The sequence below is a fragment of the Eleutherodactylus coqui genome, chromosome 1 (assembly GCF_035609145.1).
Source record: "Eleutherodactylus coqui strain aEleCoq1 chromosome 1, aEleCoq1.hap1, whole genome shotgun sequence".
Lineage (NCBI taxonomy): Eukaryota > Metazoa > Chordata > Amphibia > Anura > Eleutherodactylidae > Eleutherodactylus > Eleutherodactylus coqui.
Window position 1 is genome coordinate 471,586,172 of NC_089837.1, and position 18,562 is coordinate 471,604,733.

Sequence of the window (18,562 nt, forward strand, 5' to 3'; positions counted from 1 at the left end):
CTTTAAACATCTCCAAATGTACATTAAAGTATCACTTTAACAATATACATAGGTGAAAAAGAGTGATTTATGCTGTTTATTAGGTTAATTCTCTTACAGGGTAGATACTCTATTCATTTCAATATTGGGCAAGGTAGAAAGACACTTGAATTACTGTAGCCCTTTACTTGCACCCTGCTGAGAGAACTAGAAAGAAAAAGAATGAGAAGCAACTAGAATACATTAAATATGATATCCAAACATGGAATTACAAGCTGCCTGTGTATCTGTAGGAGGAAATTGGTATTTAATAAAGTAATGTGCTCACAGCAGCATAGGCACTGGATAAAAGAGGAAGTGACTCTACATCAGGTTTGGAGGAGAGAGGTGGAAGTGTAATGTGATCTAGACTAGGCTTGTAGACAGAGTGACCAAGGACCAAGTTGCATCTTCACTGTATCATATATCATCATGACCAGTAAACAATGATAACAACTTCCTGTTAGTGAATTTCAGCAGGGTCGACTAACTATTAAATGGGTATGCAGGTTTCTGGCACTGACTTTTTTCCCTCTCAGCTCAGCATGTGTACAGAGGAGGAACAGAAATCACCCAAGGAAGTGTTTTCATTTTTTTCACTGAATGTATGCTTTAGTGCATTATCCCTATTTTTGCATTACAGGTCTGTGTGAGAGCTGTATGTTTAGAGCTAGAAATCAGCGGAAAGCAAGCAAAATTCCCCTTTTTGTAAGTTATAACACAGTGGACAGATGCACATGCAAGTTATGGAAGAGATTAAAGGGGTTGTCCCGTGGCGAAAGTGAAATTTTTTTTTTTTCACTTACCACCGCATTCTGCCCTGTTAAAAAGAAAGCATGGGTTAGTTTTTAAAAAGCACATTGCGCTTACCTGCATCAGCGTTCTGCAGCTTCTTCTTTTCTTCTTGTGAAGATGGCGCCGCTGGTCTTCTCCCACGGTGGACCGCAGGTCTTCTCCCATGGTGCACCATGGATTTTCTTCTCCTTCCTTGCGTTCCATTGCCGATTCCAGCCTCCTGATTGGCTGGAATCGGCACACGTGACGGGGCGGAGCTACGATGACGACGCGGTGACCAGCTCTCCGGCACGAGCGGCCCCATTCACCAGCCAGAAGACCGGACTGCGCAAGCGCGTCTAATCGGGCGATTAGACGCTGAAATTAGACGGCACCATGGCGACGGGGACGCTAGCAACGGAGCAGGTAAGTGAATAACTTCTGTATGGCTCATAATTAATGCACGATGTACATTACAAAGTGCATTAATATGGCCATACAGAGGTGCTGAACCCCACTTGCTTTCGCGGGACAGCCCCTTTAAATTCCAACCTGCCAGTGAATTATATGATATTCACTTTTTACTGACTGGCTGAATTATACTGAGGTTGCATGGGCTTCCATTTCTCCTCTCATCACATGCGGAGGGCTTCAGGTTCACAGACCTGTCAGATTCTCCTTATTTCATAATCAGCACATATCTACTTTAACCTGAAATGATGATACTTCTGCAGCAGAAGGTCTGTACATAAATGGAGCTGTGTGAAAACGATCAGAAAGGTAGTCTCTGTGTCAGTTCAAATTACACGTTATCAAGATTATATGTCTTATTTAGGTAATTTAAAAATAGATGGTCATTTCTATAACTTAACCTTTTGCATTCTCTCTCCAGTAATGTCTTAGGTTGCCTTTGCGCACACATACAATTTGTTATACAGTTTGGGTGCCCTCCTATGAGGTATATTCCAACTTTCTACAGTGGATCTGTGCAAATTTGGAAGGACCAAATCCACACTGATTTTATGCTTACAGGCTGCAGCAGCTTGTGTACAGAATGTTACAGGCTGCTGCAGCCAATCAAAGACCTCAAAACTCAAGCATCGGCTGTAGCAGCCCATACACAGGCTGCTGCAGCGTGCAAACACATCGCAAGAGAGTACCGGAGCTGTAATCGCAGGAGATGTGGGGACCGAGGAGAGGTGAGTAAAAGCTTGTTTATTACTTCTATCATGCGGAACCTCTTTTTTTAATTATCTTTGACAACCCCTTTAATACAGATGAAGTAAATCCAAAGGCATTACATCCACTGTAGAAGTATTTAGTCGATCCCCATCTCTTACCAGCATAAGATTTAATAATAGAATTCGATTTTTCTACAGGCTTTGACCCTGTCAGTTTCACAACAGCACAACTCCCAGACTGTCTACCAATTAATTTCTATCAGTTTCTTATTTCTTTCAAACAAATTCCAAAATTTTCCACTAACAAAACAAAGCGTATCCAGCTGAAGCAGCTCTCTTAAAGGGACTATACCACCAAAGTATTTTTGTATTAATGAAAACCGGGTAGTAAAACATTTTCCATTTTTCTAATAGTCTTTTTTTCTGAGTGTAGACTTTTTTCTTCTGCTGTCTGTTCATGAATAGTGGGGGCGGACATCTTTCCTGAGCTGCATTTAGCAACATTCAGAGAATATAAAGATATGCTTTACAGCAGCTTCATAGGCCATTCACACAATGGAGCTGACTGATTGACTTGCATGGGAGACTGTCCTAGGCATGTTCTAGGACCTGTGCAGAGGATATTATACAGGCAAGGGGAGTAGATAGTTATAGTTATTCACCTATTCTGAATTGTAGACCCTACCTGTGATGCTAGTGAGATGACTGATCCAAAGTTTTCTCTACAGATCAGGAAGCGATAGATTACTATTAGGGCTTATTCCGACGTGCGTATATTGGCCGGGCTTTCACACCTGGCCGATATACGCTGTCTCTCTCTGCAGGGGGAGGAGGCGGGCCAGGCTAGGAGCAGTGCACTGAGCCCCACCCCCATCCCTTCCATTGCAAACAGCGGAGGGGGGTGGGAGCTCAATGCACTGTTCCCGGCCTGGCCCACCTCCTCCCCTTGCAGAAAGGGACAGTGTATATCGGCCAGGCTTGAAAACTCAGCCGATATACGCACGTCGGAATAAGCCCTTAGGCTGTGTGGTCAATGTGAAAAATGTAGGATTTTAGTTGTTTTTTGTTTTTTTTTATATTGATTTTGGTAAAAAAAAAATCACCAAAAATTCTTAAAAAAACATTTATCACAAAAATATGATTTATATAACAGGTCATTTTCTGATGACACATTCCCTTTCATAAATGTTAAATCGAACTTTTACAGTATACCCTCGCTGCTAACTGTTTAATATCTCTCGATTAATTGGAATAGACGTCTAGTGAGCCATATGTCTGTAACGCATAACTACATTGTAGTGCTGTGTTTGTAAACACTGACAAGTGATGGCGATGATCATCATGTGTTTTTACAAATGATTAGCGACCATATTACTCATTAAGGGCTCAGTCACACGGGCGCATCGGCGCCCGTGTTACTGCAGGAAGCAGCCGTCCGTACCTCAAGACGGACGTCTCTCTGCAGCGACGGGAGAAAAAACATGTGACCGGCTTCATTGCCGCCACGGCCGTCTTCTTCCTGCAGTGAGGGCTCAGTCACACGGGCGCATTGGCGCCTGTGTACGGGTGCAGATGCGCCCGTGTGACTGAACCCTAAATGGAACCTGCCACCTGGCTAAAGCACCATAAACTAACTTATATCGCCCATTCTCCCCTATGTACATGGGAGTTACATGTGAGTGCAATGCAATTTTTTTTTGCTCCCATAGGGTAAAAAAAGCGCTGCAATTATGAGTGGGAGGCGTCTTACTTGCAAAAATCATCACATTCATATAAAAATCGCATCTTTACAAGTGTAATATTGGTCTGAGTTTCTTGGACCAATATCGCACCTGTATGAAACTAGCCCCTTTAAATGTATCCTAAGGGCTTATTCACAGGAGCGTATATCGGTTGCCGTTTTCATGCCCCTACCCCATCCCCTCCCATTGCAAACAGCCGTAGGGGAGGAGAGAGGAGGTGAGCCGGCGAGGGGAAGGGAAGGGGAAGACAGCTCAGATGGTAGCGTATAATGATGGCCAATATACGCTCATCTGAATAAGCCCTACGGGTGGCTTCAGATGGGCATATGCACAAATATGCTCGCCTTTGCTAACTAATTTGCACATTGAATGAAGTTGATTGGTGCGTCTGTCTGCACATACTGTACGAATTTAGGAATTTAGACTGTGAGCTCCACTTGCGATAGGTCTAATTTGCTTACAGGCAAATTCTCTCTGAAGGGGAGATACCGCCCTATGTATATTAATTCCACACAATACATGTTTGGTTGGAAAATAATCTTTCAGTAAAAAAAAATTGATAATAAAAGTAACATTTTAGAAAAAGTATCATTTGGGATAACGCTTTGAATGTAGGACACTTTCTCGGACCACAGTGTAGAATATGCTAGTGCATAGCATATCCATATAATTCCTAGTTTATGCTTTAGTTCAGGGGTTCAAACTGTAATTATAAAGGAGGGCAGTTACTATACCTCTATGCCATTTTGAATGGGCACAAACACCAATAGAAAGTGAATATAAAATCTTATAGGCTACCAATAGCGCCCCCTATTGATTTTCATGTATATGCTGTTTTCCTCAGACATTAATCATTTAGTCATAGCTATTCTCTGCTTTAGTGCTGGTATTTTTGGCAGATCCTAATAACCACCTACAAACAACATGACATTTACAGTGGAGAACGCTGCGCTCTAGAGCCCAAACCTCTCTGGGTGTATAAACAGAATGATCTCAAGAGGAAGCCGAAGAGTAAAATACAGCGTTCACCCGGATGGTCACTGACACTATGTGTCGCTTTCCTCTCTGTCACTGATTGTTACAATGTAGGAAACTTGTCTTTGATACAACATAGAAATATCCCAAGGGACCAATATTAGCATGTCGGGAGGGATAATGTAAGATCGGGACAGCAAAGACAACAGCGGCACGATGGAGTGTCACATCTAGATATCATTTACAAGCATGACTTCCACTGGCTGCAACACTTCCCTGATATTAGCGGGTGTTACAGCGTGCTAATTGCTGCAAGTTGATATCAGTAGGTGTACAAATAATAATGAATGCAGAATTCAGAGGAGACCGGTGTGAAATGCAAGCTGAAAATGTATTACAATGTTATTCTTTAATGAGATTTTTGGGCACACTTTGCAATTGTGTTTGTACATGCAAAGATCCATCAGTCCGAGTACACTAATATACTGGACTTGTATCTTATTGACAGGACAAACAGGTGCAAATTCATTAACCCTTTGCAATGCAATTTTGGATTCAGGGTTTCCTAGGGGGTTTTCTCTTTCTGCCATTATACAATGGCGCCATCTGCTGGCTAGAGCCAGTACTGCGGTATAGGACATGCTGAAGAGGCCCCTGACAACAGAACAACCAGTAATATACAGTAACAATACCCTGCCGGACATCTTCCCACATTGGAGCTGTACAGCCTTCAATCAGGATGTCTTCAGAAGTCAGACAGTGGATTGGAAAGGGTTAATAGTCATATTTAATTCAGAAAAAAATAGAGATGGGAACGAACACATTGAAATCAATGGGTTCTATTCTCTGTGTGAAGCTATTATTAGGGCCCCTTCACACAATGCAATATGCAGAGAATACATTTCATTTAGATCTGTTCCATTAAGCCTGAGGAGGAACCCTGAGAGGTTCGAAAGCTTGCTTTAACATCATGTATTTTTGTTAGCCATTAAAAGGTATCATATCTACAAGATTACGTGGTTTCTCTTAGACCCCATTTACACTGACAGATGATCGCTCAAAAATCGCTTTAACGACAGTTTGAGTGACAGCTTTGAGCGATCATCTTTGCATAGTCTATAGTAGCTAATTAGCTACTAAAGAGCTATGCAAGTGGAGCTGGACACCACCGCTGTCACTCGGTGAACAATACAGCTGTTTTGCATAAGCAAACAGCTGCATTGTCCTCCGCGCTTACAGCTCATGTCCCGCTGTGAACTACCAGCGCGACATGAGCTGAAAGAAGCTTATCAGCGCTGCTGACTGTGATAACTGCCTGCACGGCTGATAAGAGTTGATTGCTCAATTCTGATAACTAGAATTGAGCGGGTAACGAATCGTGCACAGAAAACTGATTTCTGTGCATTTAGACGCAACAGTTATTGCTCAAAAGACGGCTTTGAGAGAATTTTAAGCGATAATCGTTGTGTCTAAATGGGCCTCCTGCAATGAGGAGAGGCGGGACGGAGCGGCACTAATTCACGGAATTTAGCCCCGCCACCGCCCTGCCTCTCCTCACTGAAAATAGTGCAGGGGGGGTGGAGAGGAGGCAAAGAGGGGGCAGGAGCCCAGTGCACTGCTCCTGGGTCTTCCAGCCTCCTACCCCTGCAGAGAGGGATGCCGTATATCGGCTGGGTGTGAAAACCCAGCCGATATACGGTTGTCTGAATGCACCCTAAACGGTGTATAAACTTAGACAAGATAGTCCTAAAATTTGACAGATTTCTCGTTCAGCAGAGCTTCTGTGATAACTTTCCGCCTTTTAAAGACTGTCTAGTCTAAGTTTGCACTGTCTAATGTTTAGACTATATTAGCAAATAAGTACGCATTTTTTACAGACCCAATAAGGGACCATTCACACAGGATGGACCTATTCCGCAGGACACTGCTGAATTTGCTGTCCTGCCAAAAATGCAGCACTAAAATCTAAAGACAAATGCGTATTTTGATGAAGAATTCAAAATGACTTAATTCTGGTAATTCCGCATCAAAATCTGATTTAGTCATACGGATTTTGATGCGGATTTGCAAGGCAGCCAATTTCACTGTGTGTTGCGGAAATATTCCACCTCATGTGAAAAGTTCCTAATCTTCCCAGATGACTAGAGCTGCAAAATGGGTTCATATATAAGTCTGTGCGGTTTTGGAATGGGACGTCCAAAAAGTTCACATAGATGTGCAGGTCTTGTGTCTAGCCATAGAGTGTAAATGGCTGTAAATACATTCTATATTATTAGTGACTTTCTATGAATTCACCTTAATTTCAGGCCATGCCAGTACATAATGAGTCACGCAGAACAGACTTCCATCTGACAGTGACTCATATGGCATACACCTGTATGTATACAGAATAAGCCAACACCTGTAGGGGCAAGTGAATTCTTCATCCAGGGTGCACAGAGCTGCCACTGGACCTACTGGGAATCATTTGCCACATCGCATAGATCTGAACACAGCTGTGAACATAAATCCTATTCAAGTGGATGAGCGCGGCATCCGGAACAGCTTGCTACGAGTGATGAAGCCTTTGTGTATCACTCGCTGTGTTCTGTTTGTATTGCAGGAACACCAAGGATGTGTGTCAATACACGGGAGAAAATCAGGTTGGTCCTCTAACAGGTATTTCAATCTGCAACAAAACAACAGTTATCTGGCAGTAATTTGGCAATTATTGCAATGAGTAATATGATATTACTGTCTTGAGGGGACTTAAGGAGCAGCACATGCCTATCAAGACACCAGTGGCAGGCAATTCATCTTGGCAGAATGACTGCAGAGGAAATTATGATTCACTGCCATCTGAATATCACTGCAAAGACACGTATAATTTGTAGCCTTTGTTAGTTAATTGTAGATTAAAATTTGATTTATGCTAATTTCATTTTGTAACCAACAGAGCTTCTTAAAATCCGGGGAGAGAATTCATTAACGGTGGATATTAGCATGATCCCCTGTAGTGGCAGATGATCACAAGCGAAGTTTATACTTCTTAAACTCAATGTGATTTTATGTCATTTATGTCAATCTGCAACCCCAATTCCAAAAAAAAGTCAGGATGCTGTGGAAAAATGTAAATATAAAGAGAATAAAAAGGAATGGATCTCATATAGCCATATTTTATTCACAATGGAACATAGAGCATAGCAGAAGGTGAGACATATCTCCATTCCATTTTTAGAGATTGATGGCAGCAACACATCTCAAAAAAGTTTGAACACTGGTAACAAAAGGCTGGAAAAGTAAGTGGTACTAATGAGAAACGGCTGCAGGGTCAAGCTTCTACTTAGGCCTCTTTCGTTATTTTGATGCTGAGTAGGTGCGTCAAGAATTTAAAAGAACCCATGGTTTCCTAGGCACAATTTTTTGACGCCGAGATTTATCTCCAATTTGTCCTATTTTTTGATGGCACAATGTTGGCGGCTTTATATTCTCCTATGCGAACTGGCCAGCAAAGGCAGGGGGAAGGAATTTAACACCCCCGTGGGGCTGTGGCATCAGTGCACTGTAAGATGCCACAGTCAGTCATGTTAAGGGTGCATTCAGACGCCCAGCCGATATACGGCGTCTCTCTCTGCAGGGGGAGGAGGCTGAAAGAGCCGGAGCAGTGCTCTGAGCTCCCACCCCCTCTCCGCCCCTCTGCACTATTTGCAATGAGAAGAGGCGGAGCGGGGGCAGGGCTAAGTTCCGGGAATTACCTCTGCCCCTGTCCCGCCTCTCCTAATTGAAAATAGTGCAGAGGGGTGGAGAGGAGGCAGAGAGGGGGCGGGAGCTCAGAGCACTGCTCCTGGCTCTTCCAGCCTCCCCCCCCCCCCCCCTGCAGAGAGAGACGCCGTATATCGGCTGGGCGTGAAAACCCAGCCGATATACGGTCATCTGAATGCACCCTCAAAGCGTGAAATATAGCCACCACTTGGTAGTGGCTATTCATTATTTACGCAATTTAATGCTCCGATAGGCATAATTTTTTAGAGCGGCTATCAGAGTGTTAAAATGACATTTGCGTGAACGAGGCCTTAGTCACATGACTGTATAAAAAGAGCATGTTAGGTCAGGCTCACATGAGCGTATTGTAGAATGCTGCATATAAAACGCAGCGTTTTACCGGTGTGGAGCTGAGATCACTGCAAATGTGATCACGTATGCCCGCGCATGACGGTGTAGCTCACGCACTGGCTTGCTGGTTTCTTCTTTTTTTTTTACTTTCCTTGTTTTGTTTCCTAGCAACATGCATATAAAACGGCGCACATACGCAATGCAGCTTTTCATTTTCGAATGCACCCATAGAGAACAATAAGGCTCTGTCATATGTAATATGCGGTAAAATAGTACACGCTATGTTCTTTTAAACGCATATTATAGGCAAGTTTGAACGGATCAATGAGTGTCTGTGTACTTTCAATGACTACTTTCGTATTATGTGCGCGTATATATTGCACGCGTAAGGCGCATTGAAATTACGTTTGTATGAGCCTGGGGGATCAGTCGCAGTGCCGTAGGCGCAACTATGCTCGGTAGAATGGAGTGTAGTTGCGTCTGAACAAGGGGAATTACTTCCCCTTCACTGGAAGTTCAAATTCTGTGCCAGAACGCAGGAGTTTGAAAAAAGAAGCGGGAAGATGGCAGCCGCCCCGTCTCTCCCGCACGTGGTATTCACTACATGCAGGGTAGATAGGGCAGGTCTGTACAAATCACAGCTGGCAAAAGAGGTGGTGAAAACAAAACCACTAAAAATCCCATGGAGATCAGCGGTTTTGGTTTGTCGCGTTATACGGCCGTGATTATCACGGTCGCATACGGGGAGAAAACCGCGCTCATCTTAATCCGCCCTTAGAGAGGCATTCATCACATTCTTTATTTCTTTACATTTAGTGCTCCTGCACATGAACATAGGATTATATACGCCTACAAGAGTGTGATGTAATTGTGCTGTGAAGAGAGCGCACTCGCATTCTACTGTACTTTTCTACGCTGCTGGACCCATTCACATTGGCGCGGGATACACCCGCGCTGTGATTGAACCAGCTGCGCAGCTTAAATAGTCCTCGGTGTTATCAATTAACACCGCAGAATCGCAGAGTTCAGTGTCCATTCGCAATTATATTGGATTGCTTCAGACGACCATATTCGCAATTGCGTATGCTTCAGTGAAGTGTATTTACACAGTGAGTGACTTTAATTTGTGCACGTATTAGCACGTAGTACCGTACCTTTTGTGCATTGAGAGTCTGTTCACATGCGCGCATAAAACATCCCTAACCCTGATTTAAAAGGCTATTTAACCTAATGAAGTCCAGGTGTGTTCTCTGTTTCACAGAATTGCGCGATGTATTGTGCATGTTCCTGTGTTTTGCGAGTGGATTTGCGCGCCTCCCATAGTCTTCTATGGGGCCCAATCACGCAGGAAAATAGAGCAGGTCCTATTTTTCTCTGCACGTGAGAAAAGCTTCTGCAAAACACAGAAGTGAGAATGAACCCTTGGAAATCATTGGATTCAATTCTCTGTGTATTGCTTGGGTAAATACGGTTGTCAGAAGGAGTTTAGGCCTCATGTCCACGGGGAAAATCAGGCCCGCTACGGATTCTCCATGGAGAATCCTTAGTGGGTCCCTCCTGCCCCGCAGACATGAGGGCTGAAAATAAGAATAAACTTACCCGCAGCGGACCGTGCGTGTCTTCTCTTCTTCGCGGCCGGATCTTCTTTCCTCGGCCTGGCGGATGTGCTCGGCACGCCGGTTGCTTGCCGCGTGCATGCGCCTGGCACATCCGCCAGGCCGAAGAAAGAAGATCCAGCCGGGAAGGGAGGAAGACACGCACGGCCCGCAGCAGGTGAGTTTAATTCAGGCGTGGGTCTCCTGCGGATCCGGACGACTTCCATAGGCTTCAATAGAAGCCTGCGGGAGCTGTCCCCGCGGGAGACCCGCACCTAAATGGAGCATGTCCGGAGTTGTTCCTGCACGCGGATCCGCACCTGACGGGAAAAATGACATCCTCAGGTATTTAACTACCTGCGGGTGTCTAATGCATCCCTATGGGGCGCGGATCCGCGTGCGGGAAAAACGCTGCAGATTTTAAATCCGAATTTGCCATAAGGCCTTAAGGGTGGTTTCAGATGAGGCTACGCGCAAATACGCTGGCCTCTGTGAAACTTCTTGCGCAGAGAGCGGGGTTGCTGTGCACAGGTATTGCGCATAATACTGTCCTTTTTGCGCACACAGGGCCTGTTCACATGCACGGTGTATTGCAGCGTATTGCACATTTGCACACCCCCCATAGACGTCTATCTTTGTTGCACATGTGAAATCAACGATATTTATTTTCTGCTTTGCACACACAATTTTTGCGCGCACAAATACGCCCATGTGAAACCGCCCTAAGGACTTAAAAAGACGAAACTCGCACCTGCAAAATGTGACAAAGCTAACCCATTGATTTCAATGGGTTCGTTCTCATAAGGCCTCATGTCCACGGGGAAAATCAGGCCCGCTACGGATTCTCTATGGAGAATCTGCAGCGGGTCCCTCCTGCCCCGCGGACATGAGCGCTGAAAATAGCATTTACTCACCTCTCACACGCTCCGGATCTTCCCTTCGTCGCGGCTTCATCTTCTCTGTTGCGGCCGGATCTTCTTTCTTCGGCCCGGCGGATGTGCACAGCACGTCGGTTGTGTGCCACGCGCATGCGCCGGCCCGAAGGAAAAAGATCCGGCCGCGACGCAGAGAAGATGAAGCCGCGATGAAGGGAAGATCCGGAGCAGGTGAGTATATTATGATTTTGGTCTCCCGCGGATCCGGACGGCTTCCATAGGCTTCAATAGAAGCCTGCGGGAGCCGTCCACGCGCGAGACCCGCACCAAATGGAGCATGGTCCAGATTTTTTCATGCTCCATTTTTAAAAAAATCACTTTTATTAACCATCCGCGGGTATTTATCTACCCGCGGGTAGTCAATGCATCCCTATGGGGTGCGGATCCGCGTGCGGGTGATCCGCTGTGGATCCTAAATCATATTTTGCCCGTGGACATGAGGCCTAAGTGTGTTTCTTGCATGCAAATCCTGCATGCGACAAAAGATAGGACCTGCCCCATCTTTCTGCGTGTTACGCAGAAAGCTGCCATAGATGTCTATGGGAGGTTTAAAAAGGTGAATAGTGTGACCCTGCGGACAACCCTTGTTCATGTATTTACGCATATCTTCGTCTGTTTAAGCCCTAACTGTCACAGACTTTGACCTCACAAATGTGACAAGCAGCGAGTTCACAGATAATGTTAGAGAAGATTCCAGAACAGTAGAGCCGATAATTTCCCATCACATACACTCTGTAACGTACCATTCAGATGTAATGAAGAAATACCTTTTCACCACTAGGGGGCAGACAGGATCATAAAAGAAAAGTTAGTAGCAAACAGAATAATTCGAGAATATTCTGGATATGATTGCAAAACAGATGATAAATCAAAGCAATTATTACCCAGCAGACAACATATAATAACATTAACGGATCATAATTATTGTTATCTGTGTTTATGCAAAAATATTTTTAAGAGATGTATTGCCAAAATACTCGAATATAAAGTACAAATATCAGGAAATACTACAATTTACAATTGTAACAAAAATATACAATAGATGGAACGGAACACATAATGGATATCGCTGTCCACAAGCTGAGCAAACTGGATGCGGACATTTATCCCCTTCTATGGAATCCATAAACAGAGACAATGGCGCAATTTGTGTCTCTATTTTCTGCGTATTATGGCTTATTCAGATGAGCGTATGAGAAATTGCGCATACTTCAGAGAAAAGCGTTTGCACGGTGAGCAAGGTAGGTTTGTGTGCGTATCTGTGCATAGTACTGTACTTTTTGCGCACACAGGATCTGTTCACATACATGCAGCAGCGCTCCACTGTGATGTAAAAGGCTATGTACGTGCCTAATGAGGTCCAGGAGTGTACTTTTTTTCAGGGACTTGCACAGCGTAACTTGCGTGCATATTGAGTGCACACCTGCGCACCGCCCATAGACTTCTATAGACCTTCGGTGCGCAAATACACAGAAAGATAGAGCAGGTCCTATTTTTTTGCACGCACATTAATGACAATCAATGCATGCCAATGGGTTCTATTTAGAGATGAGCGAACCTACTCGGCCACGCCCCTTTTTCAGGGGGCGCTGGGGGGCGGGGGGAGGCATGGCGGAGCGGGGGGTGGCAGCGGGGAACAGGGGGGAGCCCTCTCTCTCTCCCTCTCCCCCCCACTCCCCGCTGCAACCCCCCACTCACCCACGGCGCCCCCCGAATCTTTTCGCCCGAGTACGGAAGTACTCGAAAATCACGGTGCTCGATCAAGTAATTACTCGAAACGAGTAGGTTCGCTCATCTCTCGTTCTATTCACTGTGTATTGCTAATATTGTATATTTCACGTGTGCAAAAACACATGCAAATACGTCCGTCTGAAGAAGCCTACAGCTGGAATTAAAATGATTACAGACACAAATGACATAGAAATGTAGAAAGGCACAACAGAAATTGACATCAGAAGATACAATGTTTATAAGACATAGAATACTGTTTCACATCTGCGCTGGGCATTCCGCTTTTCTGCTCCGTTGTGGCCTAACGGTTCCGTCTCTGCATGGAACTGAACGGCGCTGGGTAGACCCCATTGACTTTAATGGGGTCCGTTTGGTTTACGCCCAACTCTCCAGTTTGTGGACGGAAGAGAAAGTCCTGCACGCAACTCTTTATTTTCTGTATCTGTGACAGGACCTCCAGCCGGAAGTCCCAATGTGGAAGTGAAGCCATCTTAAGGCCACTCCCACACTAGCGTTAGTAAAAACGGGTCAAAATTAGAGTTGCCTAAAGTAGCCCTCAGGGCTCTTTCATAGGAACATATATCAGCCGCCATTTTCACGGCCGGCCGATATACGCTACGATCTGATGCATCGGATTCCAATACATCAGATTACATGGCTGTATTCCCGTGGCATAAAAGCGCCCGGCCGGGCCAACATAGCGCTGTACGCTTTTATGCCAGGCCGAAAAGATAGTCCTGGAACTATCTTTCTGTCCGGAATACGTTGGCCACTCCATGGGCTCCTATGGGAGCCAATGACAGTGGCTGGAGAAGGGAGGTGGGAGGGAGTTTAGCAGCGTGACTGCTAAACTCCCTCCCTCTTCTCTCCTCCTCTGGCTGTTTGCAGTGGGAGAGGAGGGGTGCTTAGCTCCGCCTCTGTCCTGCTCACTCCTATTGCAAACAGCCGGAGGGAAGGAGAGAGGAGGTGAGCCTACGAGGGGGAGGGAAGGGGAGGCAATGGCATTGCAGCCTCGGCGTTAGATTTGTGCGCTCGTTCAAAAATTTCATGGGTCCGGCAGGCACAACGTAAAGCCGCCTACGGCCGTGTGAAAGAGGCCTACATGTGGCTAATCTACATGCGGATTTGCAGAATCTTTCAATTTCATTGAAATCTGCATCGTATTTTCCCAACATGGATTTTTAATCATGTGAGTGCGGCCTTAGTCTTTATTAGTTAATTCCCTATTCTGCACAATTATTAACAAAGTTTAAAAGGCAAAAATTGGCCGTACCTTATTCTGTCTAAACTGACAGTGGGCCTTTAATTTTTTTCCCCCGGCAGACCCAAGATACCCGTACCTGCTTAATAAGGAAGGTTTGTGAGTGGCGGCTCATCAGTGTCCTCCACATGTGTTACTTGCTCTTCCATTCAGCAGTCTGTCCCCTTGCATGTTGGGGGATAGTTGGTGTTCATACCTGCCCCCCTCTATCAGTATGTTAGTGAGTATATGTTCTGTGATTTTTTTTGTCTGTTTTATATTTGCCTTTATGTAATTTTAACTAATGTTAGTATAGCGACTCACAATAAGCAAGGACCCGGGACACGGGTTGTGCGCTCACATATTTTGGCCAAAATATCAACTGATACGTTGTATTTATCAGTAAGACGCAGAGCGGCTGTGAACAATGGGGGAGCCCCGGGTGTTAGTGTGGTTCACCCGTTGGGTACAGGGCAACCCGCTGGATTCAAATTTGGCGTCACTAACAGGTTGTAAGTCTGCATGGCGTACTACGTATACCATGTGGTCTGACATCCTGTATCTTTTGTGCAGGAATAAGCACTTCAATATAAGGAGGGTTTGTGAGCGGCTGCTCATCACTGTCCTCCTCATGTGTTACTTACTCCTCCATGTAGCAGTCTGGCATGTTGGGGGATAAGTGGTGTATTTACCTTCCCTCCTGTATTAGTATATCAGTGAGTAGAGATGAGCGAACCTACTCGGCTACGCCCCTTTTTCGCCCGAGCGCCGCGATTTTCGAGTACTTCTGTACTCGGGCGAAAAGATTCGGGGGGGCGCCGTGGGTGAGTGGGGGGTTGCAGCGGGGAGTGGGGGGGGAGAGGGAGAGAGAGAGGGTTCCCCCCTGTTCCCTGCTGCTACCCCCCACTCCGCCACGCCTCCCCCCACCCCCCGGCGCCCCCCGAATCTTTTCACCCGAGTACGGAAGTACTCGAAAATCGCGGTGCTCGATCGAGTAATTACTCGAAACGAGTACGTCTGCTCATCTCTATCAGTGAGTATATGGCCACTTTCTGTGATTTGTTTTGTCTAAGATACCCGTACCCAAACATGTGCATGGTCACTTATACTGGGAATCCAGTGTCAAGTATATTTTTCTTCTTATGCCAGTTATTACTCTAATTTAAGGAGAGAATTTCTTAAAGAGAGCATTGAGGTACATTTGGTAAGGACCCAGGGGTCTTTAAGAGTGGTTTCCCACATAGCATATTTAGAAAAAAAACACCACGTTTTTTTCATGTTTTTTTTTTTTACCCATTTTTTCTCAGCAAGACGTGATTGTCCTCAGTAAGAGAAGCCAAATAATCTTGTAGATATGATATCTTTTAATGGCTAACAAAAATACATGATGTTAATGCAAGCTTTCAGATTTTCTATAGACCCTTCATCAGGCTGGAGTCCATAGAAGATCCAAAAGCTCGCTATAACATCATGTATTTTCGTTAGCTATCAAAAGGTATCATATCTACAAGATTACTGTGCTTCTCTTACTGAGAACAATCACGCTTTACTCTACTGGCTTAGGGCTTATTCAGACGACCGTATATCAGCCGGTTATTCACGCCCAGCCTATATATGGCGTCCCTCTCTGCAGGGGGAGGAGGCTGGAAGAGCCAGGATCAGTGCTCTGAGCTCCCGCCCCCTCTCCGTTATACTGGGTTAAAAAAATTCCAGTTTAGAATATTAGCTCCAGGTTCAATGCGTTCCCACTACGGTGAGGTAGTTTGATCCCAACCCCCACCTCAATCCCTATCAGGAACAAAAATAACAAACTGGTAGCATCACCGGCCTTAGTGGTAGGCTAGTGGCTTATTTTTGTTCCTGATAGGGATTGAGGTGAGGATTGGGTACTTTGGGATACAAACTTCAACCTTATAGTACTTAAATGTGCTCCTCACTCCCTATCAATTTAGACGGCATTATCAAGCCTGGCTTTTAAGTTGAAGGGTGGTTTAACCATCATCTGTTTTTCCACTATTAAGTAGATAGGTTCCTGATGAAACTACCTCACCGTAGTGGAAACGCGTTGAACCTGGAACTCATATTCTAAACTGGAATTTTTTCAACCCAGTATATCGACCACCTTAGTGGAGTTTTTGCTCCTAAGATAATCATCAGAAACAATTTAGTATAGAAATAGTGCAATACCGGACCAAGCTGTCTAGGAAGTACTCTATATTACATGTGGCATCTCATCATTATCGCCACAAGGGTACTTGACTAAGCTATCTAAGGGCTGCATCCCAGGTCCTCATTGCCGCTAATTTCTAACTGTTCTTATAGTTTAGGAACAGAGATGAGTGAATCTACTCGGTTCGGGTGTTTTTGAACTCGAGCACCACTTTTTCCAAGTAACTCACTACTCGGACGAAAAGTTTCGGAGAGCGCCGGGGGGCGGGGGCCGGCGTGGTGGAGCGGGGGGTAGCAGTGGGGAACAGGGGGGAGCTCTCGCTCCCTCCCCCCCCTCTGCAACCCCCCGCTCACCCCTGGCGCCCCCTGAATCTTTTCGTCAGAGTAGTGAGTTACTTGGATAAAGCGGTGCTCGAGTGCAAAAACACCCGAACCGAGTACGCTCGCTCATCTCTATTTAGGAACTTTTTTCGTGTGTATGTTAGATTTATAATTAAAGAATTTTAGATTATAATTTCAATAAAGGTTATATTTTAGAGACACAGAATCCTTACAGTGAAATAACTTCAAAGCGATCTAGTTGATTCTTCTGCCCCAGTGAAAAGTTTTTCCTCACTTTTGGTGCATTTTTTGAATCCATATCTTTTTTTTTTTTTTTTTAAACGTAGCTTATTTTAGGTATGGGTTTTTTCAATCACTGTCCTATAGCACAACAACTTTATAGGAGAAAAATGCCTGAAAAAACACATAAAAGTGACAAAAAACACAGCATAAAACACTTGTAAAAAAAATCCCAAGAAACATATGAACTTAATAGCTTTTTCTACACTCCCAAGAAAACTGCCACAAAAAGTGTATATGTAAAGGAAGTCTAAATCTAGTTTTCTTCTGGGCAGCGCTCTAAATTAGGCAAAAAAATCATTTGAAGAAGAAACATATCCCAGATATTAGATTCCATAAATACATAAACACAGAACTATATCTATAATTTTATGGCATTTCTGGAAGTCCCCCCCCCCCCCCCCATCCAATATAAAGTCTGCAATTCACATCATTTACCTTCTTCAGATTCTGAACAATGTCGAAGATTTTCGGCAAACCAGGCCCGGAAATCTGAAAGTCGTCGGGTCCTGCTGACACCAGCGCCTGGGCTCTCAGCAGGTAACAGCAGACTGGTGTCGCTCTCTGATGACTCCACGTTATTTTGCGCTTCTTCCACGTCTGGCGTTACTCTCTCCTCCGCATTCTCCTCATTACTGCTGTGTTCAGGCGCAGAAGAATCGTCTGTGCAAGAGTCCGAAATCTATAAGGAAAACGAACATACAGTGAATATACAGAAGCCTGAGAGGTCGACCCGACCTAAGTGTATGGGAAAGTCTTGTTTAGTCAAAAGAAAGTTAACCCCTTAGAAACCAGACTATTTTTTGCCTTAAGGACCTAGTGATATGCATCGTCACATTGCAAGAGCCATAGCTCATTGACATGGCTGTATGAGGGTTTGTTTTTTAGAGAAGAGTTGTACTGGTACCACTCTGGGGTACATGTAATGTGCTGTAAAAGCATCACAGAAGGGGAAATAAAAAATTAAAAACAATCACAGAAAATGGCCGTTACTTACTGGGTGAGGAGTGCATATAGATGCATCCTCTCACCATGCAGGTAGCTGACTACCAAATGGAGGAGCCAATAACACCTGTGCAGGACACCGATAAGACTCCAGGAGGGAGCCCAGGGTGGCAGTACCAATGTGGTTGACTGTTTGAAACCACAGCGTGCTGGTCCGCATGGTGAACTACATATATCAGAATGGTCTGGCACCTTGTATCCACTATGTGGGGGATTTTACACCAAGCATCCACCCCCCTCATTATCAAGAGGCAGTGTGAGTGGCTGTCCTATCGGTGTTATTGGCTCCTCCATTTGGTACTCAGCTACCTGCATGGTGAGATAATGTGCTGTAAAACATTTATTACATTTTTTTTTGGGGGGGGGGGGGATGGGAAAAAACGTCCAGAAATTACGCCATTGTTTTTGGGTTTTGTTTCCACAGTGTTCACATAACATGATAACTTTCTTATGTGGATCAGAACGATGACTGCGATACCAAGTT

The 18,562-nt window shown here is 44.8% G+C and overlaps 1 protein-coding gene across 2 annotated transcripts in view; it reads right to left on the minus strand.

The window, feature by feature from the left end:
• The window catches only part of ARHGEF25 (Rho guanine nucleotide exchange factor 25), a 294,535-nt gene that overhangs the window by 200,120 nt on the left and 75,853 nt on the right, over positions 1-18,562 (minus strand). For both annotated transcript variants that reach the window (XM_066584414.1, XM_066584413.1), the window contains exon 2: positions 17,512-17,755. In XM_066584414.1, the coding sequence (XP_066440511.1) occupies positions 17,512-17,755 (244 nt within the window). The remainder of the gene's footprint in view (positions 1-17,511; positions 17,756-18,562) is intronic.